A 22029-nucleotide genomic window follows, 5' to 3' on the forward strand; every position below is an offset into this window, starting at 1 on the left:
TGGACTTTTGCTTTAGAAATGTGTTTTTGGTGCAACCTGGAGAGAGAGATGTTAAGACATTCTGGACATTTTTTCGGTGTATTTTCTCTGGCTTCTCAGATTCAGGTTTGTTCAGATTATGAGACAAATCTCTGACTGCAATCTCATCTGAATTTAGCTTGTGTTCTGCGGATAATGCTGAGATGTTGGTTTTACTGGCAGTCACTTTCCTTCCATCATCCTTTTCACTCTTTTTCACTATGCCCATTTTTTTACTTAGAGCACTTCCTGCTGAACTCCCCGTTTTTTCAAGATTGTCAGATGAATTCATTATTTTGATGGTCTTTGAGGATTCTGTCAATATAGTCCTTTGTCCTTTGTCTGACCCAGAAGACAGAGGAGATGCATCCTTCTTTGTTCTAGACATGACTGTTCTCTTTTTCTTTCTGCCAGGACTTTTATTCCTAGTGTTCTCGTTTGCAGATGAGGATTCATGTGCAGTGTTCCCACTACTGCCTGTTGCTAGTTTGGATCTAGATTTTCTTCGAGGAGACGTGCTTTCTGATGACAGCGAGAACATCTCATCTTTCTTTCCATTGAGAGATTCTGATGCTGTCGACATTCGAGTAAAATCTACATCACAGTCATTATTTGACGAACAAGGCCCTGAATCTGTGGAACCTGGTTTACTATGTGGCAGGGGTGAATTAATATGACTGGGTGTCTTTTGTGAGACATGCTGAGGATTTGCAAGATAGTTGTCAAAGCTACCCTGTGGTTGGGAATCATATATATGCATGACAGTCTCTCTAACCTCAAGACCGCTATTCTCGATCTGGAGGACCTCTGCGACTCCTGAAGCTTTGAGTGAAGAATGTAATGTGCTTTTGTTGCCATCTGCAGATCCCGTTTTTCTGGGTTTTGGTACAGGTTTGATGTTGCTGGTACTGCTCCGACTGACGACACAGTACCCTTCAGTAACTTCTCCCTCTGATGTACGCTCCATGTAAGAGTATGAACCAACAGTGCTCTCTTGAACCTCTGTTTCAGTTACTGTAGTTGCGCTCTCCACCGACGCGCTATTGCTTTTCACACGTGCCGGCCCTGGTGTCGGGGTCCTTCTACTGGTCCTCGGGTTTTTGGAAGTCTCAGCAATGGTGCTGCTGCAGTAACCCCCTCCCCGCTCCTTGAAAGCAACTGTCCTCTCAGCTGAGGTACGATGGTGACTCCCTTCGGGTGCCCTTTCTGAGCTGTGGCCTCCAGCATTTTTGGATGAATCATCGTTGACATCTGGAGAACTAGGACCTGACAAGGGCTGCGAGGCACACACTTCCATCTGTTGGCCGGTGACACTTGTGCGGCTTAGTGTAGTAGTCCAGTGTATCATCTCCTCCTGTTTTAATGTGAGCCGTACTTTCATTTCAACTGTCATGCTGCCATCCTGGTTTACACGAAAGGATTTTTCTATGTCATCCTCTGTTGGCATTGTTGGACAATGCCTTTCAGCAACACCTGCCATGATGTCACAGGGCTCCATGTCAACAGATTCTGAAGGTCGGTTTAGCTCAGTCTCTAAAGATCCGGAGTGGTGACTTTCATGCTCAGACAAACTTTCACTGAGGGACTTCTTTATCTGACTCACAAAGTATCTTTCTGATGACAGTGAGAATTTCCTTGATCCTGTGCTGCTGGTGGGAGATTTGTTTTTATCTTGATGTATAAGTTGAATGTTTGCCCATGCAGCCCAATTCCCGGAAAGAGAGGACAGCAAAAAGGCAAGAGAATAAAGGGAAAGAAGTTTTAAAATACAAATATGAATCCAGCACAAATTACAAATCAATTGATGGAATGTGCAAATTTGTTTTGCAGAATCAATAAAGTCTACCATATGGTATTTGGTATTGCTGATTTTCAATAGCATGTGCAAAGATGAATGAATGTATAATATGTTGGCTGATTATGCTTTGTATATTGACATTAGCATAGTAATCATGATTTGCATTAGAACTGTGAATCTATTGACAATATGCAAAATATGATTCGGCTGAGTATATGACAATACAGTCAAAAATATTAGTCGAAAAAAAAAAATAGTATCTTTAAATATTAAGATCGACTGCATCCTTACATATTTGAGGTTGGGCTCTGGTACGTTCCGTTGACAAGCCTGACTGAGTCGGAGGTGGACCTCCTGAGAAGTTGAAGCTTGATAGCTTGAAGGGTTCGTTACCAGCAGCTACAACAACACCAGAGCACAGTATGAGGCCAGCAAGGCCCTCAACCTGTTGGATGAAGAAAGAACGACATGTTTAGTTATGGTAATGAACATTGAACACAAACTACAGCTTTAAATGGAAAACATAGGAATAGGAACGATAGTATTTTCCAATATTTCCCAGTATTGTGTGCAATCTTTCTTTAGGGTATTTATATGTATTAATGTTAGTTGATAGGGATAGAGAAATGTGGTCAGGTTTCTGATAACACACAGGAATATTCTGACAAGTGTGTTGTTACCAAGCCTTCTGGATGAGATAATTGTTTTGGATAGTCCAGAAACTTTTGTAAAAAACGTTTGTGAAAAAAAAAAAAAAAAACTACTGGAAATGGGAAATGCACTGAAAATGATGATCATGGTAATATTAAATCCAGTATTAAACCCTGACACGTGCATGGATCCTGTGCCCACAGTCCTGTGCCACAGCCAAAGCAAGGCAGATGGTGACTATATAAATCTCAGTGTACTTAGTGCCACATAGGTGTGCGTGACTGTATGACAGAACGGAAAGAGCTCAACATCAGTAATGTGAACAGCACTATTCTGATGTCCTGCATACTGTTGGCTACTAAAAATATGACACAAACTTCTACAAGACAAGACTACAAATATTGGGCATGCACAACATATTTTTACAGATTATGAGAACATGACCAGTGTTCAATTTTTCAAGTCTAATTTACGTTTTTGCAGAAAGATGTAATGAAAATGTTAATAAAGAAGTTTTGATGTAAATATGATGAACTTGTCTTTGATTCAGAAATGTCAGTGGTAATACAAAGTTGTTTAATTTTTTTACCCGTCTCCCATCTGCACTGAACAGCTTCACAACTGGGAACTGCATAACCTGAGAAAGATAATCCAAAAGTGCATCAAAAGATGGGGCAGTCCTCCTTTGCAACACCACTATGCGTTTCACAGTCGGATCCTTATTCTTGTAAACTACTAGTCTTTTTGGTGTCCGCACTGCAACTGTTCTATTAATCATTCTTTCTGCCCTGATGCCAAAATCAGTCCTCCTGGGTATTTGTCTCATGTTTCCTCTACGTTTAGCACTGATGGGTCTGGTGGTATTCCAGGGGACCTGTCTCAGGTTGGCCTTCTCGAGGTTCAGAGGTTTGACTCGCTTCTTGTCTGTGCACACGTAGGAGCCCCCATCCTGAAGTTCCTCCAAGGCACGAATAGAGTTTGTCCCCCTTGGTGTGGTGATAGTGCGCACCCCAAATGGGAGAGGCACTTTCTTGGAGAGGCCATCCAGCAGGGCATCAAAGGTTTTAAATGTGCGTCCATTGATTACCATGCGCAGGCCACCAAACTGTGGGTCTCCGCTCTTGTAGAAGCAGACCCGTTTAGAAGTCAAAGGGTTGGAGGTGGGGGGAGGCCATAACCGGGAGGCCAGTGTCTGCACACTCCCTGGGGACACCCCAAGCTGCAGCAGGTCTGGGTTGGGCACACTCCCCGGGGACACCCCCGCCTGCGGCAGGTCTGGGTGGGGAGTGGTGCTCATGGTGCTGGTGGTTTGCTAGGAGGCAGAAAGGTAGAGTTTACTGAGAAGATAAGGAACATGTCTGAAACCGACAGTTATGCAAGCTGACGGTATCAGCCCTCATAAACAGAGATTTGAATTCTTGTTGAGGACATAAGATAAAAAAAATAGTTTTTACCACTCTTACAATTCTGTCACCTATCATACATTTTGACAGCTAAACTGAAAGACAGAAAGTATGATACAAATAGGACACTTTCAAAGGTGTTTTAATGTTTAAAAAAAGACACTATGCATTCAAACCCCAGAAGAGAATCCCTGTTAAACAAAGCATTGAGCAACTGTAACTTTCATCTCAAGACAAATATTGATTTAAGAAAAAGAGCATAACTTTAGACTTCAGAAACTTAAGTCCTTAAAATGGATTGTTCATTTTAAGTCAGTCCAGCATTACGTTTAGCCACTGCATTTCTTGTTGCCACTTGTAGCAACTTCATACATAGCAGTCTTGAAGTAACAGCTATTCTTGTTGAATACAGCTCAGTTCAACCGTAAATAAAAACAGATGTTTAAAACCAAATGTCTACAAAATACCTTATCATACCTGATTTCACATTTTGAAGAAGGCAGTTTCTTCGAATAAGGTTAAATAGCACGGCTGATTCCCATAGCCCAGCTAGTGAAAAGCTGATCAACAATGAATGCAGGGCTATTTTGGGATGGGCGGCGTCAGAGTCAATTTGCATAATCTATGGTCGTGGTTAATCAGCATTTCATAGTGTTATTGTATAGAGAATGTAACAGACAAAACAGACTGTATTTTGGAGCAGTTTGTCTTCACTCAGACATATGACATAACCATTATTATAATCTTTTTCAGGAAATACAGTCTTTGAGAAATGAGAAGGTGGAGCCGAGTGTGTGCATTTGTGTGTGTGGGTGTGGGGGGGGGGACGACGACCAGAGAGGGATTATTCTGTTATCAGCACCTCCATGGCATGTTGTATATTTACGAAACTCACTTAGTGAATCAGATACATTAATTGTTTTCTCAAACATAAAGCCTGGCATTTCTTCCTGCTTTCGTGCAAACCCTGTGACATCATGGTGGTTAAAACAGATTCTAATTTTCTAGCAGAGATGTAAGTAGGTTTAAAGAGTCTTTGGCTAATAGGGATTACATGAGAGGTTTTACCCCATGACTGACTGCGAGGGAAAGGGAAGTGTACTGGGGGGGAAGCATCTGCTTCTCGGCAGGAGGGAACAGACACATCCCTGGGTCAGTGCAGGTACATGGTGGTGGCCACAGAGTCACAGTACAGACATCACAGTTCCTCTGAGCACAGAACAGGGGATGAAGACTGTGTGATGGCACACATATAAAGCCAATCACCTCTCAGTAAGATGTGTTGCTGCCTCCTATTGGCTCCCAGTCACAGCTTAGATGTCTGGAAAGAATGCTACTGGATTTCTAGAGGCATGCTAAATATACGCTCAGCAGTATTACATTTAATTGTATTTATTTATTTATTTGACAGAAGGTTATTATAAAAACAAACTCATGTTAAGTGGTATGCAGAAATGCTGACCTGCTTCTTCCCATGATGTGTCTGAAAGTAATGAAGATGTAATTAGGTTGTACTTTTATGGTTGTAAAAGGATTAGTCTGTCAGTGATGCATTTGAGTGTGAGACAAGGGCACAGTTCACAGAAAGGGCACTGAAAGAGAGAGGCAAGAGAGTATTCCTTTAACAACTTCTGCATTTTAAGACTTACTAGATTTGCAGATAAAATATTGTTCCGTGCTCAAGGGGAAAGCACAGATAAAATGATATCTGTTCATTCAAGTTTTACCGTGTGGGGTTTTTCAGTCAGTATTCATCCGTTTAAGATATCAGCTACAGGTTTCATAGAATGTTGACTTAGCGTCAACCAACACGCTACCAAGTATTTCATGGTTATTTAAACAGGCAGAAACACGTTTAGTTCCTCTCAGTCGTGTGCACGTGTCAGACGAGTACATGCTTAATTCAGTTTACACTTATTATTTAGTTATTTAGTGTCTGCGGTAGAGTTGTTAGAAAGGGCGCAAGCACAGCCCCTTGCATTATCAGATGGCAGCAGCTGGTGATGTGTTTAAACTGGCACCATCCACTTCGGCAAGACAAAACAACGGTCATCATGCCATTATCAATAACAAACTTTCAAAACAGTAACCTGGTACAGCATCTGGAGTAAAGGGAATTGTACAAAACATTTTTTATTTATGTTTGTGTGTGTAATAATACTTACACTATACTTATTATTAGACAGCTGTGTCTGTCCCTTAATGTCTCTGCATCTACTATATCATATATGGGGAAGACAAAACATTGGAAAATAAATAGCTGGTATCTGATTACAAACAGGCCCCAAAACTTTTTATGTATATGATGGAGATAATTTCCAAGCAATGTTAATGACTTAAGAATATATGAATCAAGTGCCTTAAGTGTATTAATATATTCCTTGTATGAATCATGTGCTTATGAAAGCAGAAACATGGCTTTTCTGTGTTTCTGTGTGAGTGAGTGTAACTCGTGTAACGAGTGCTGGGAGTGAGCCCGATTGCTATTTTTCTTTGTCTAATAAAAGTACTTAAATGCAGCTCCGGAGTCCTGAGGTAACTAGGGTGAATTTTCACCTAACAGTATGTATAAATGTTGAAGCATTTTCTTAGGCTGGAGAGAAACGCACCCCACAGTCAAGTTCAACGACCGGCCTCTTTGCCTCAGCAGCCGACTGGCAGCTGAAAGTAGATCTGGGCAAGCAGCTGTGCTTTCCAGGGCACATCGCCTCGACAAGACTGCGTCCAGACATGGTCATCTTTTCGAATTCCACCAAACAGGTGATCATGATGGAACATGATGGGAAGAGTGCATGGATGAGTGCATGATGGGATGAGTGCATGGATGAAGCTCAAGAGCGTAAACGTGCCAAGTACCAGGAGTTGACAGAGGAGTGCAGGAGGCAGGGCTGGATCACTCGCTGTGAGCCTATTGAGATGGGATGTCGGGGCTTTTCAGGCCAGTCCCTCTGCAGAGTTCTGACTAAGTTATTGATGCCACAGAGAGAGCCACTAAGTGGCTCTGGCTGAAAAGGGAGGCCCAGTGGTCAAATGCTGCTGGGATGCAAGCTGCTGATCACTCCTGGCTGGGTCGCCTGGGGAAGGGTGTCTGATGTTCGAATAGACCCGAAACACCCAATGACCTCAGGATACATCACTGAGGATGCATCCCAACGCTTCCACAGGAAGTATTCTACAAGTTAGCAGTTCTTTAAAGGATAAAGGAGGTGGAAATCTATTTTCCCATGGTCCAGAATTCCCCATGAAGGTTCAGTTATATTTAGACCTGGTGATTGTAAAGGCATTTCATTTTGTTCAAGGAGTCATAACCATTGTTTTAGCAATGTGTCTAGGGGATAATTACATTGGAATATGGGGGACTAATGTTTGCACCATAGGGTGTCCTGGTCCTTGCAAAATATTTTCTAACTGGTGCCTGAGAGAAATACAAGAAGATCCCAAGGTACTGTTGTTTTGAGTAAGATATGGACTGATTTAATTCTTAAGTGATTTTTAGACCTATAGTCCATTGGTTATTAACAACCAATTGTCCTTCTCTAAGAACTCTGACTTTTCTTCATTTGTGTGGTTGCTGTGTTTTGGTGTTGGTCTTATTCAGTCATATTTTTGACACTGTTCCCCTTGACATTTTTGGTCACTAAAATAATGGAAATGTAGGCAACACCAGCTATTTGGTCCCTTTGGCACTCTTACCTCATCTTGCTTGGGAGACCTAACCCTCTTTTAAACAGACATATGCTGCTAATCAAATACAAATGAGTAGGATGAAATATTTCATATTTTGACAATTTCCCAGAATTGTTTTCGTTAAAACGTTAGTACGTTAAAACAAGGCCTCTTGTATAGTCTAAAATGAACAAGAATACTTCTGCTCTCTCTAGTGGAAGCTAGTAGCTAGTGCAAGCAGTACCATGGTAGGCTATGCTTAGGCAGAGGAAACCGGACTGGACCATAACAAATAACCAAAGTTACTCTTTCCTAGAATCGATCAAAAGTTATAAGAAGAAAAATAATTAAAGAAAGAAATAGAATAGAAACAATAACTAACTATAAAACACCAGTTGGCGTAGTGCTGCATGGTTTAAATGCTTGTATCTAGGCACTCTCATCACCTGAACATTCATCATAAACAATTTTTTGCAAACACCCCAACAGCCGAGTTGTCGAGCTGTGAAAGCTCTGCTTACATTCTCGCGAGGGGTAGCCAGAAATATCACAGAACTATAGTGCATAGTCTGGACAGCTAGTGGGAAACGGAAAAATGGGCAAATTGTTCGACACAACCGATTTCCTTCTTTAGGAAAAGGTTGCCTGATTGTCAACCCAACACCTGGTCTGCAGCCATGACCAAATGGCCTGAAATGACAAATCAATCATCGCGTGACCTCGGCAGAATGAGGCGTGGTTATCTAATGTGGCCACCATCAGCGGAAATAATAGCATTATAAATTCATAATTACATTATAAAATGCATTATAAGTCCATTGCATTTAATTTTTTCAGTGCATTTTATCTGATGAGCCATGAGCCACTTAGTTGCTGACCTCGTGGATGGAACTGAAAAGGAACTCATGAATTCTTATCCAATATCCAGGGGCTTTAAATGACTCCTGTCTCCATCCATACCCACACACTTCCTCAAAAATGTCAAACTCAGACACTTATGACCAGAGTTCCACCGAGAGTAATGTAAGAGCACAGCACACTCGACTCAGAGATATACCAACTCTTAAACATATTTAAACAAATTGAGGGCTAGTAAGAAGGTATCTGTTTATTGACCAGCCAGGCAGTGAGTGGAAGAGCTACTTCATCGATGTATTACTCTGTTCGGTAAGCGATTAGACTGGTCTGATAAATTAGTGTACGTCATGCGCTGCAGCTTAGCTCTCGGCAGCCCGCCGGTGGTTTGTTGTGTGGGTGCGAGACACCATCGTCGTTTAATCTGTTTTAATTTACGCCTTTATTAGCATACACAATGGGTAAAAAGGAAGAAGATGACATCGTTAGGATTGCGAAGAAGATTGATAAAATGGCGCAGAAGAAAAGTGTGGTGAGGTTTTTGACATGATTGAATGAATGCGTCTCCTCTGTCCCAGACAAGGCAGGATGCTAACATTGGCTATCATTGCATAGTTATCGAACGCTAGCCCTGTGATGTTGGGTGTAGCATAACATGTATCTTCTACACGTAAATACATTGCTAACATGCTAGCTATGCGGGATTGTTGACAAAATATCTAGCGACTGAGCAAAATACACCCTCGTCGGGTTGGCTCTTATAATCAGTAGCATTACAGACACGGAATAAGCTGCTAAAAAATAGCGGGAATTTTCCCAGCCAGCTGTTCTTGGAGAAAACGTGTGGACAATCCACATTGCTAGCCACTTGCGTTAGCCAGTCACCGAAGCCATTATGAAGGCTGGGTTAGATGACCCTTTCCCGCGAATTCACATGTTTTGGGGCAGAATATCGTTGGTCATTATACACGGTTGTAAATGTCTTCACATGTTAACTGTGTTCCACGTCTACTTTTAAAAAACTCAAGCAGACTGTCTCCGTTAGCAAATCTTAGCCACCACATGCTAGCTAGTTAGCAGTGTTGTTAGAATAGCCTCCGTTTACAACCATCATCCAGTTAGATGGCCTCGATAGACTTCTGGCGCGTGAGGTTGTGTTACCTGGCGAGAGACGCGAAGGTTGCTGGACATGCACCTACTACAAGTGCTAGACCTGCCAAGCGAGTGCTGGTGTACCTTGAAACAAATAAGGTTATAGTATCATACGAAATGTAGACCGATCTCTGGTGGCGTACTATGACAATTACCTCGTTTAAGCAATGTGGCTATCCGAGTAAGTTCTGAACTTGTCTCGTGTCTTAATTCTCGCAGCGTAAACTGACTATGGTAATGTGCAATCACACGCATCCTCCAGTGACCGAGGTTGTGTACTGAAGCTTGCTTTTATCTCAAAACGTCCCCTAACTCTTTAAATGCATCGTTTTCTTCAGTCTGGTGCATTGGATCTCCTGAAGGAGTTGAAAAGCATCTCCATGACGCTGGAGTTACTTCAGGTAATGTTAGGCCTGGTTATTATGTTCCAACCTTTTGTTGTCTGTGCTCGGACAACCTATCCTGACGAGGTCATACTCATAATTCTAGTCAGAATATGAACTTCGAGACATCAAATGTTGTGGGCGGGGATCAGTTTGGTTTGGTATCCAGGCTACGGACAACCGGTAAGCAGCCGTCTGTTTTTTCCCCTGCAGTCGACCCGAATTGGAATGTCCGTTAATGCAATTCGCAAACAGAGCACTGACGATGAAGTAACATCGCTCGCCAAATCCCTCATCAAATCCTGGAAGAAACTCTTGGGTAAGCTAAAGTGATTGATAAAGTGAAGTGTTTTCAGGCAAGTCTCTGGCCCAGGATGCTCATAAGTTATTTCAACTACTGATCGAGGTTGTGTGATTCCACAGATGAACCCGGTGGTGGTGACAAGTCATCTGACGAGAAACGGAAGGAGCCCACAACACCCACAGTCACATCACAGGGCAGCCCTGAGCCCCACGAAGAGAGGTATTAAAGCAAAGATTTTATTTCCTGTTTTGTCTTTTAGCTGTTATTCTCTCCTTATCTGCCTCCATGTACAGTACATGATGCATCTGTGTATACAGTGTCCTTATATATTCTAATATGGCTCTTCCCTATATTTGTTCCTTTATTCTCTGTCTGTGTCAGAAGCTCGAGCAGTAATTCCAGCAAGAGTGATCTCGCGGAGGCCACCCCCAACACGCTTATTGCCACCTTCCCACGAGCGCCTTCCACCTCTGACTCAGTCCGCCTCAAGTGCAGGGAGCTGATGTCCACTGCCCTGCAGACTGGAGGCAAGCCTCTCAACGCTTACACTGCACTTGACATGCATAGATCAAAAACTCAGTAAAGCGATTGTAATTTAGTCCCAAATAGGCAGGCCAAGTACGTGGTATATATTCGGGCTGGGCAATGTGGATCAAAAATCATATCTGTTTTTTTAGGCTGAACGGCGATGCACGATATAGAAGTTTGCTAAATGTTCACTTGTGAGTCAAAGCCACATATGAGGTGTCACAAGACCCAAGTGAAGCTCTAGATCACTGCTGTTAATTCCCGGGAATTTTTAGATGAAAGCTTAAATTTGATCACTTGGCATGATTTAACTGCATGAATAGTGCATTCATATTTTGATTTAAAAAAACCATGGAAATTTTATCGGCATTGACATTAGATACATAATATGATTTAAAATTTACCACACTATTCTTGAAGTATCAGAAGCACGAGAGAGCAGAGAAAAGTGATATAGTTTACTGTTAAAAAGCTATGCCATTATAGACCTGTGTGATTATAATGTGCCATCAAACACATAAAACCTTTATTCACCTTACCACCGGTAAACTTGCTGTAAGGCAAATATAAGGTCAGCACTGCAATCGGCAATAAGCTAAGTACATTTCTGCAGATTTTATGCGATCCCTAGTTGCCTACAAAAAACACAACGGGAAGTGCCAGTTTTTTTTTTTTTTCTTTAGGTGTATAAATACAAGTCCTGAATATGGTTTACAACTCTTTACATTCGTGGAAACATACCAGCCATTGATTTACCTCAAAAGGTTTATATACCGCCCAGCCCTAGTATATGTTATGCCAATGTTGTTGAAAGTTATCAACGCAGGAGAATCGCTAGTCATTGCTGACATAGTTCAATTCAGAAAATACTGAAACAGTTACCACTTTTAGCTAGAAGTTACATGTGTGTTTATGTCTCCCATCAGATGATCACATTGCCATCGGCGCAGACTGTGATGAGCTTGGAGCCCAGATTGAGGAAAATATCCTTTGAAGGCACAATGTGGTGTTCCATTGTTTTAACATTTATGTCTTTCAATTAGCAAAACGAGTGTGTTCCTTAACAAGCTGGCACGCATCTTTTTAGAGTTTAATCGCACAGATCCGAAATACAAGAACCGTATTCGGAGCCGAATTGCAAATCTAAAGGACACCAAGAATCCTAACCTGCGAAGGAATGTGCTGTGTGGGAACGTGTCACCGGAGCGCATGGCCAAAATGACTGCTGAGGTAAGGACAGTGGCGAGCACTGCTCACTTTTCATTTCTCTCAAAGTCACCTGAGCACCACGCTATTGAGGTGGCCTGTGGTTAAATTTGGGTCATCCTGTGTCACAGTTTTTTGTTTTCCTTCTTTTTTACCTTGGGGAGCTGCTTGAATGTTACGGTCAGGTTTTAGCTGTAACGGACATGCCCTTGCCACCCCTTCTGTATTCCAAAAAAAGAGGGCACTATCATGGCAAAAAAAAAAATGTCTATGTTGTTAGATGCTGGAAGAACTACTAAACGAGTGTTTGACCAGCACATCTGCAGCAAATACAGTATTGCATTGTGTTCAGAACGCAGGTCCGAGGACTCTAAACTCGTAAAGAGTTTGGTGCATTGGTTAGAGGGAAGGTGGTGGTGGTGGTGGTTGTTTTGTGTGAAATTTGGATACATTTCATCAGCCAATGAAAACTGAAAGATGATTCTCTTAAAGATGCTAGATTTAGCTCCATAGATGCACAGGGCTCTCAACTGGCTGTTGTAGGTTTGGAATTCAGTGCTATATATTAATGGTAGGGGTGTAAAAAATAACCGATACGTATCGATATTAGTTTTTAGCGTGTAAGATACGACTACATCGATGCGTGAAGTCCCGTATCGTTTTTAAAATGTCGTTGCCCGAATTTAAAAGTTATGAATCGGTTCAAAAGCATTTGTCCCCATGTCGTTTTTTTTTTTTTTTTAAACCCAAAACATTCGCTGGCCTGTTGCATTTTATCTCAGTCAGAATAATGACAGCCTGTCATTGGCCAAAGCCCGCTTAGCATAAACCAATCAGGCTGTATTCTCAGTATTAATGCAAGGACCTGGAGAGAATGACAGATTCTCAACAATGCTATGCTAGCTTCGCTATTCATTTTTAATGGCCGATGCTATGCTAGCTACTTCAGCCAAGGAAGATACATCGTTGTTGATTGCGTGTTTCTACAGACATCCTCGGATTTAAATAATTGATAACGACTCCCTGATGCCCGCAAATTTCTTAATCTCTCGGAACCAAGAGCGAGCGAACAAGACTGCGCACACGAGACAGACGTGGTCCAAACCGCGTTAGCATTTGTGTAGCGCGTGCACGACAGAGCGTGAGGGACCTACAAATTGTGCGTGTGTGTGTGAGGCAGTGTGCGTGTGTGCCTCATGAGCATCCTGATTAGCCTGTTTCGGTAAGTCAACCAATCAATTTTAAGAGTGGACAGGCTTTTATTTCTTCTGCCGAACCGAATTAATCAGTTCAGTGTATCTAGGAGCAGAGGCACCATGGCACAGGGACAGTGCCCCCCAAAAAGAAAATATAAGACATTTTACAACAGACTATACAAAGGTGTACTCCTGTCTTATAAAAGTAAATCACAATGACCGTCTTGCACGCTGTACTATCTGTTACAGTGATTTCAGCATTGCCCATGGTGGGTTAAATTACTCCAATAGACATGTTGAGGTGAGTTCAACAAGTATTATTTCATGTGCATATTATTCATGCCAGCTAGTTGCTAGGGCTACATGAAAACAACAAGCTCCTTAGACTTGTTTAAAGTTGCAATGGAATACAAATAAAAGCAGTTAACATAAATAGGATAGTATTAGCAGCATATAATAAATAGTAAAAGTAATCTACATATTTAAACATAATTTACAAAGAATTACATAGGACTATAGCCTATAGAATGATATTATGCTTTTATAACTTTTAGGGACCACAACAGAAATACGTAGGCCTAGGGGGGGAATACCTCCCTGAAATGATTTTTTGCAGGTTGGGATGTCTGACTTAATTTTTTCAATAATTGAACGGCATCGAATCGCATCGTATCGTACTGAATCGTTTTTTTATCAACGTGCATCTTTTGTCGTATCGTATCGTGCTCATGTATCGAGATACGAATCGAATCGTTTTTGTCATGAGAGATTTACACCCCTAATTAATGGGCTGTCTATTCATGTTCCTTTGTCCAGGAAATGGCAAGCGATGAGCTGAGGGAGATGCGCAAGAACCTGACCAAAGAGGCCATCAGGGACCACCAAATAGCCCAGACTGGTGGCACTGAAACTGACCTGTTTACCTGTGGGAAGTGCAAAAAGAAGTGCTGCACCTACACACAGGTAAGTCCACTGTGGTTTCCTACTGCATTGATTTTAACACATTTTCTATCTTGTTTTACTCATGTTTAATTGGCATGGTGTAAATCAACTTGCAAATCATTTGTCACATGGGTGTTCGATTTACTAATTTGAATGGGAAAGACAGTTGGTAAAGGCTGTGTGACTTCTCAGTGGAAAACCAGCTGAACTTTTTAGTTCAGTGTAATGTGTAATGTGACGGGCAGAGCACCAGATTTTTCCTCTACTAATATGTTCTCCTAAATATCCATCAGGTTCAGACTCGCAGTGCTGATGAGCCAATGACCACATTTGTCTTCTGCAATGCGTGCGGAAATAGGTGGAAGGTAAGAATATGTCTTCTGCACCGTATTGCATGGACTGTTGCCTGATCTCATTTTACCGTCTACGATTTGTTCTTACCTAAATACAATGGGCCTCATTCTCGACCTTTTTCTGTAATTCTTCAGAAATGTTTCTTACACGACTTCGCAAAAACAACGTAAGAGAAACGCTTCCGCTGCATTCCCGCACGCTTGAAAATGTGTTCATAAGCAGCCGAAGTCTTCTCAGCCGGGTTCCTTCCGATTAGCTTCTTAGATTGATGCGCGTTCTCGTGAAAGTGGATTTGCATACATACACGCCCTGCCAGCTCCTTATTAGGAGACGCAATTTTAGAAACGTCGCAATCTCCCGAATCCACCTCGTAACAGGTGTTCATTAATAAGGTGGAGATATTGTATAACGTTGAACGTCCGAAGTCCGTAAAACACATTTAAGTAGGCACTTTCTTTTTTTAATCGAAAAATAGGCACCATAGGTGTGAAGACCGGTCCCAAGTATGACTATAAATTGTAGTCCGTCCTGTCGTTCGAAATGGCCACCATAGGGGTGAAGACTGGCTACCAGTAGTAGTATAAATTGCAATAAATGCATGCCTTAGTTTTTAGAGATTGAGCTTAGTGTTTATTTATTTATTCACTTACATTTGCAGTGTTCATGTCATTCACAATCAGTCTCTTAGCAGACGCGGCCTTTGTCCAAAGTGACGTACAAGGGAGAGAACAGTCAAGCTACGAGCCATATAGACCTAGTGTAACAATAAACACTACCTCGTATAATTATGACTATAAATGTAAAACGTAATTGTTAATGATACAAATATTCTCGTATTTATTATTATCATAATTATTTTAATCCGAGGATGTCTGTAGAGTTGACGTGAACGCAATCACCAACGGGTTCTCACAAATTCGCCCGATAACCCTTTTACTGTAATACGGAGTTTTTTCAAATGTCATTCCTCAACGCGATTCCTCAAATAACCACAAGATGGCCCGTGGAATCCCATTTGAGAAGATTCCGGTAGAGTTACGACTGCTATTTCGAGTTCTGAAAGTTGTCTGAAGTTCAGAAGAAAGCACAGAAGAAAAAAATAACGAGAATGCAAATGTTTTCATAAATGTTTCCGAAGTGGAGTTCCTTCTGAAATCCTTCGGAAAGTCTTCCCAACTGCTGTCGAGAATGAGGCCCAATGATCTCATATGTATGTGGCGGTTAGATTTTGTAAACATCTAATTGTTGTGAAATTTAAAGGGCATTGAGCTCCAACTAACTTTTCAATGTTTATTTTTCATCCTTTATTTTTCCTGCAGTTTTGCTGAAGATTGAAGGAATGTCTTCAGCTTGCAGAGGTAGCTTAATTCCCAGACCAGGAGTCTGAATCGGTTACAGATAAGAACTACTACATCAGTGGTACCTGGTGCACAAATATTGCCCAAAAAAACACTGAATGTTCTTTTCCTTTGGTCACAGAACTTTCCCATGTTTTTATCTTGACATGAAAATCGGCTCAGCTCTCAGACTCAATGTTGTTGTGTCTCTCCGTTTATCTACCATCACTTTTTATATGTAGTTTTAACTTTTTGACAACGTTGATCACATTTACCTTTTTTTTTTGTTGCTCTAATGAGGACTTGTCACATTAATTTAAAACGGGAATGCAATGTTCCTTGAAATAAATGAAAAATGATAAACGTCCATGTCGTGTCTGTCTCTCTTGTCCGGCCAGTATAGTAATTGCCATTAACATGACTTCCAAAATTCCACGGGTTCAAGCTCTTTTCTTGGAGTTGCACAGTTGTGGTACTATCAGAAGAGGGCACTACAAGAGGCTGGCAGAGACGGGGCCATAATCAGGGTTTGAATATTAGCAAGATCTGGTGTCAAGAATTTCGCCCAAAATGGACCCTACAAAATTAACCCATTTTTATGCGCTATATAGATATGAACCCCGAGATTGATTGAGACAGCCATTGCTGTACTTGTGAATAAGATCCATCTATCATCTTTGTCTCTTGTGTGTATGCTTTCTGCAGTTTTTTTCTTTTATTTATTTGTTTTCTTAAGAGCCTGATTTTTCACTTGCCATATGCTGTAGTTCTACTTCAATAAAAGCTGAGCACAGCTGCACCTCTCTCACAAACAAAGGGCACTAAATACAACAAAGACCTGTTTTAAACAATTATGAACGCATACACTCAAAGGAGCTGTAGCTTCAATTTTGTTTCCTCGAAACAAAAAAAAGAAAAATAATTCAGGGTCCTGGCTGGCTATGGCCATGGGCAGATCGTGGGATGAAGCCCTGCTGTGTTTGGGCTGAGGGAGCATGCGAAGAGGATGTGCCTCTCCACTTCCCAGTTGAAGTGGCTGCAGCTGTAGACCACACAAAAGCAACATGCAGTAAAGCTCCATGTCGACAGTTAATGGAGTTCTGAGCTCAGCCATCATATTTTACTGAGAAGTTCAGGTCTCGTAGCTATTATGTGTTTTATTACTATTCAGCACTATGGCAGATTCATGCGTTTAGATTTAAGATGCCGGGCCTCTCGCAGATGGTGAGAAGCTTTGCCCAGGAGTATTTGCATGTGGACAAGAACTGAATAAAACTGACATGAATAGGACCACACTGCGTTTGATGTTCAAATGAGATACATGATGAAAAGGTGCAAAGATCACTTTGCATCAAGTGGGCTGTAGAACCAAAGAAGGGAACCCTTATTCCCAATTCTGAGATTATATTTATTGTATGATAACATTGTCAGAAACATGAGCAGAGAATGCAATACTCCCTTTTCAGCAACTGCTATAAGAGCTGTCGTATACATGTTTTGTACATAAGCTCTGATGTAGAAGCCCGTGCCATTCTGCTGTGGTTTGGAGATACATGGGAGTTGTACTTAGAAAGAGTGCACAGCAGCTGCAATGCCCCTGTGTCCCCATATAGGATCTGTCACAGATCAAATGTGATTTTTCTGTGCTTGATTTGAGGTTTTGCTAATGATATGCAGTCTGACAGCAGTAGGGATCATACCATTCCAGAATTATGTTTGTGGTATTTCCCTGCCTGCACACTGCCAGGTGGTGCTAGTACCAACAGACTGGAATTGTGTCTAGTTCCTCTTGTTAAGAACTGTCAACCTGTGACCATTAATGCAAGCATCAACCTTTTTCATCTTCTCATGCATACAGTTAAAACTGGTCCTGACAGGGTGTAGCCCATTAAGGATTGTAGTTGGTCTGCAACAATGGTTAGGTGGCATTCGTGAAATTGATGCCCACATGAATGGTTGGTTTCCTAGCTAACACAGATGCGAGTTCATTTACAAACAAAAATACTTTGCAAACTAAAGATTTTACTTTAGAGAAATGTATTCTCCTAACAGCTCAGTTTCTATGCCAATGTAGCCTAATATCGATTATCTAGGCTAATATTAAAATGACAGGTAGCCTTCAGTAAAATTAAACAAAATAGGCAGAAAGACTTCAGACAATACAATTTTATTTTACAACAGGCCTAGTTTTAAAAGGCAAGTGCTAGCCTACTTTCAACATGAGGGGGAATTCCACTGTTCTATCAGTTTTTGGTGTAATGTTAGACCTGTAAATCAAACAAAAAAGACGCTCATCAGTCATTATTAACATTAGGAATGGTTAGAGAAGCTCTTGTACCTTGTTGCATTTCATAATTTGGACCATTGACTGTATAAAGAGGCTCAACCCATTTTCTAGTGCATGTTGAAACTGCTGGACACGACGGTTAGAAGAGTAACGACTGTTATTTTGTTTTTATTGTTACAGCTCAAATTATGAAACAACTGAGTTAAAATGACCCAGCCGCTGGTTAGAGTATGTTACATGTGGTGCAGGAGAGGAGGAGGAACATGACCCAACAGCCTCAACCCAGAGTTTGAGTTGAAAAAACAACCCAGTACAATAACCCAGAGTGTCATAAAAAGGTTCTCATTGGACCAGGTAACCTTCTTCCATAGCTCTGAGGTCCAGTTTGGATTCCTGACTGCTCATTGCCAGCTCCGAGGTCCAATTCTGATTCCTGACTGCTCTTTGCAGACAATTTTTCATGGTGCACAGGAGTCAGAATGGATAGACTGCACTGGGTCTATGTAGCCTTGTATGCATCAAGGTTTGATTCACTGTGTGTAGTGACATATCCCATCATTCAAATGTTCTACAACTTTTGCCACAGTATCCCTTTTATTGACCTGGACCATGTCGACTAGCCTTCGTAGCCCTCACCTGTAATGAGCCTTGGGTTTCTCGCAAGCCTGTTGCTGGTTTGGGGTTTGTCCCCCTTGGTCCACTGTCATTAGACATTCACTACTGCTGCACTCTATAAGCCTCGCCATTTCAGCTCTTTTTAAAAACAGCCCTTTGCATTAGCGACTGAAAGATGTGAAATCCATGGCTGTCAGTTGAGCCTTGAGACCTCAAAAGTGACGCAGATACAATACAATGCACAATACAATACAGTGTAAAGTTGGCCAAACCAATGTTTCTGTCATAATGGCTCAGCTCTGTCCAACAATGCCAATGCAATATTGTATTCAGACCCTATCTCGAAGCTCATACATGCTATTCCATCATACTGTGGGCTGAGTTACAAGGCATTATGTTTTCAAGTACCTGGAAGAACTGGAGCTCATCATCCAACTTTTCTAATTTTATAGGTTTAAGATTAAGCTGTTTACAGCTTTATGTGTGTGTAGTATATGACCTAGTGAAAGAACACCTACTACTGTGCTAAACACTGACCTACTGCAATGCATTTAGTGGTCGAAATGACCATGCAGGTGAAATGCTTTCTCTGTTCAAATGTTCTTTTATATGCATGCTAGTGGGCTCTAATGTAATGTAATGCTGAGATGGGACCCTTGTGACACCATTCAAATTGTATTCATGGGTGAAAGGACCATCCAGAAAGAGAGCAGTAGAACAATGGTTGAGATCTGTTCCGGCAAAATTCCAGAGAAAAGTGTCTGATGTTTCCCCCTCCACATTTCATTTCCCCAAGGATGGCAGGTTAGCATACCAAGAGAAACCAGATACACAGCTACCTGGGCAAAAGTAATACTTGGTAGTGTCACAAAAGGTCCCTGATATAGTTAACATTTGTATGTTAAAGTCCCTAGAGTATGCTGGGATTAAGCTCCACATTTCTAGGGAGTATTAAAGAAACAGATGTAAAATCATTGTGCTTTATTTTATCTTCAAGAATCCAAAATGCCCACAAATCATTGTTTATGTTGGTTTGACAAAGATGAAAAAAAAAAAAACATAAATATTCACTGTAAACATTGATGTTATTCACCATATTGTAAACTCAAGTAACACATTTCTTTTTTTACAACGAATAGAAAGAAAAATGAACACAAAATTATTGGCAGTATCACTCTAAACCATTGGCTTAGATTGAAGTTTATCTGCATGGTGAATCCATCAGCTTAAATTGCACATAAAGTAAATTTACCCCAAGACAAGAAGTACCACCATGAAGTTCATATTTGATGACAGACAACTGGTTTCAATCAACCTGCTTTATGAATTGTCCTGAGCTCTGATATTACATAAATACAATGATATATTAAAATACCTCTTAGCTTATTACCTGTTGATGTAAAACATGTACTGAGATTTAAAAAAAATAAAATAAATAAATAATCAATTAAATAAAGAAATACACATATCAACTACTTTATTTCAGTCAATATGCAGGACAAATCACTTAGTACATTGATTGAAGGCCCAGAGTCCATCCACAGGATCTGTCCAAGAAATGGAAGCACTTTGGTTAAATAGGGACAAAGTAAACAGGCCAGTTGCATGAACTTGGTGTGGGCCCTGAGATCAAGAACATTTGGAGTCGCAACAAGAATGCCAGGGTTGCTTATATTGCTAACCTTCAAAGAGGGGCGATGTGATTCAATGACCAATCAGCTTGCTTGCATTTAACATAGCTTTCACAGCCCTGCACTTCCAGACACACCCATTGGTCTTCCATATAATTAGAAGAGTTTATATAATATATATATGAGAAGAAAGGTGTTTGAAATCCTGACGGCCTCCTGTGAACTACAGCCTACAGTTGGGGTCTTGTGCCAAACTATTCATTACATGTAACAGTGCAGACTTGCTCGTTCAGCTATTCTTACATGCAATGGACAAACAAGCAGCGGGGGATATGCTATGACCTGATGAATCATCTCTTACCTTCCCTCAAATGCTCTGGATGTAAGGCCCAGCACCTTAGAAATTGGTGCTTCCAATTTTTTGTCAGATCCTGCACATGACAAGGTTTGAACCAACTATTGCCATGAATGTGATGACAGAAAATGTTATATCAAGGCACTTCCTCTAATGAGGTTCTTGTCTTTTAGTGACGTGTACGCCAGGCAACAACATAATTAATCTACCATTAAAATGAGCTCTGAAAAAAAACACAGTTAATCAAATACTTAACAGTGGCATGAATTGAAAGGAATGATATCCATAGTAATAATAGCCAGTGCTAGTTTGGTCTCAGAACTCAAGGAAGGCTCACTTGACCTGTAAGTAGGAGAGTATCTTAAAAAAACACTGCCCTCCTAGCTTTGACTCCTGGTCACATCAAACTATTTCCTTTTTCTCCAACACAACAATAGCACTCAAACAAAGTTCACCACAGAGATCATCCAATCAATATGATAAAAAATACTGAGTGATTTCTGATGATGTTGACAACAGAATCCATATATGAACATGATTGTGTGATTACCTTTGCATTCCATTGTCTACCACTTTCTGCCATTTACTTGGTTGATTCTCAAAATACTGTAGAATTTGGTGACATCTCCTCCAGGCACCTCAGGGATCATGGTCACCTTAATATGTCAATTTCAACACTTTCTGTTAAGATCAAGCCATGCTTACAGATACAAATGGTGAAATAGGCAAACATAGAAGAGGATGCAAGGTCTACAGACACAGCAAACCCAAAAGAGCTGCCTATGGATAGACTGTTGCATTAAATAGAGCTTTGATTCTCATACACACTACACACATCTTGGCACTTCCATGCGCCCACAGTTCCCTTTCCTTTTAAATTATACTGTATAACAAGAAGTAATTCTAACAATTCTTCACATATTACAATTTTCATAAAGATATAGAACTATATAAATATGGCCCGGACAGGGCATTACATTTTCTCCTTTGAACAATAATAGAAACAAAATATTTGATCGATTAACATTAAATAAGGAGTTGAACACCCACACCCCACCCCACACACACACAAAAAAACGGCATAAATTCCCCGTGTCCATCCAAGCTGATCTGTAGCAGTACATGTTGTGGCGAGCCCTCGAGATGTTTGAGACCGTTTTTAATCCAGAAGCTTGGAGACCTGAGTGTGTTTTCCTTTCAGGTGCACATCAGTTTAGCATTAAATCCATGGAAGGAACCCGCTGAAGGTCTTCTGAAATATACCCTAAAGTTTCTCTAAGGAATGTTACCAACAACAAGAAGACCAGAATAAAAGGGAAGGGGCAAAATCAACAATGATCACAGAGAC

General features: G+C 41.0%; 1 protein-coding gene across 2 annotated transcripts; it reads left to right on the forward strand.

Moving 5' to 3' along the window:
* The first annotated feature begins 8781 nt into the window (after positions 1 to 8781).
* Positions 8782 to 16160, forward strand: tcea1 (transcription elongation factor A (SII), 1). Of its 2 annotated transcripts, none has more exons than XM_080836570.1 (10): positions 8782 to 8923; positions 9882 to 9944; positions 10140 to 10245; positions 10350 to 10449; positions 10612 to 10757; positions 11685 to 11741; positions 11834 to 11988; positions 13977 to 14123; positions 14396 to 14467; positions 15776 to 16160. In XM_080836570.1, the coding sequence occupies exons 1-10, from the start codon at positions 8849 to 8851 to the stop codon at positions 15782 to 15784; spliced, it is 930 nt and encodes a 309-aa protein (XP_080692696.1). In that variant the 5' UTR covers positions 8782 to 8848; the 3' UTR covers positions 15785 to 16160. The 2 variants fall into 2 exon arrangements, with proteins under 2 accessions (XP_080692696.1, XP_080692697.1); XM_080836571.1 differs by having other exon boundaries at positions 10615 to 10757.
* Positions 16161 to 22029: the final 5869 nt, after the last annotated feature.

This window comes from Sprattus sprattus (genome assembly GCF_963457725.1).
Source record: "Sprattus sprattus genome assembly, chromosome: 4".
Taxonomy (NCBI): domain Eukaryota; kingdom Metazoa; phylum Chordata; class Actinopteri; order Clupeiformes; family Clupeidae; genus Sprattus; species Sprattus sprattus.

Coding starts and splice junctions, on each gene's coding strand:
- tcea1 (XM_080836570.1), top strand. CDS start 8,849: ATGGGTAAAAAGGAAGAAGATGACATCGTTAGGATTGCGAAGAAGATT. Junction 11,742..11,833: donor TGGAGCCCAGATTGAGGAAA/ATATCCTTTGAA, acceptor ACAAGCTGGCAC/GCATCTTTTTAGAGTTTAAT. Junction 14,124..14,395: donor AGTGCTGCACCTACACACAG/GTAAGTCCACTG, acceptor AATATCCATCAG/GTTCAGACTCGCAGTGCTGA.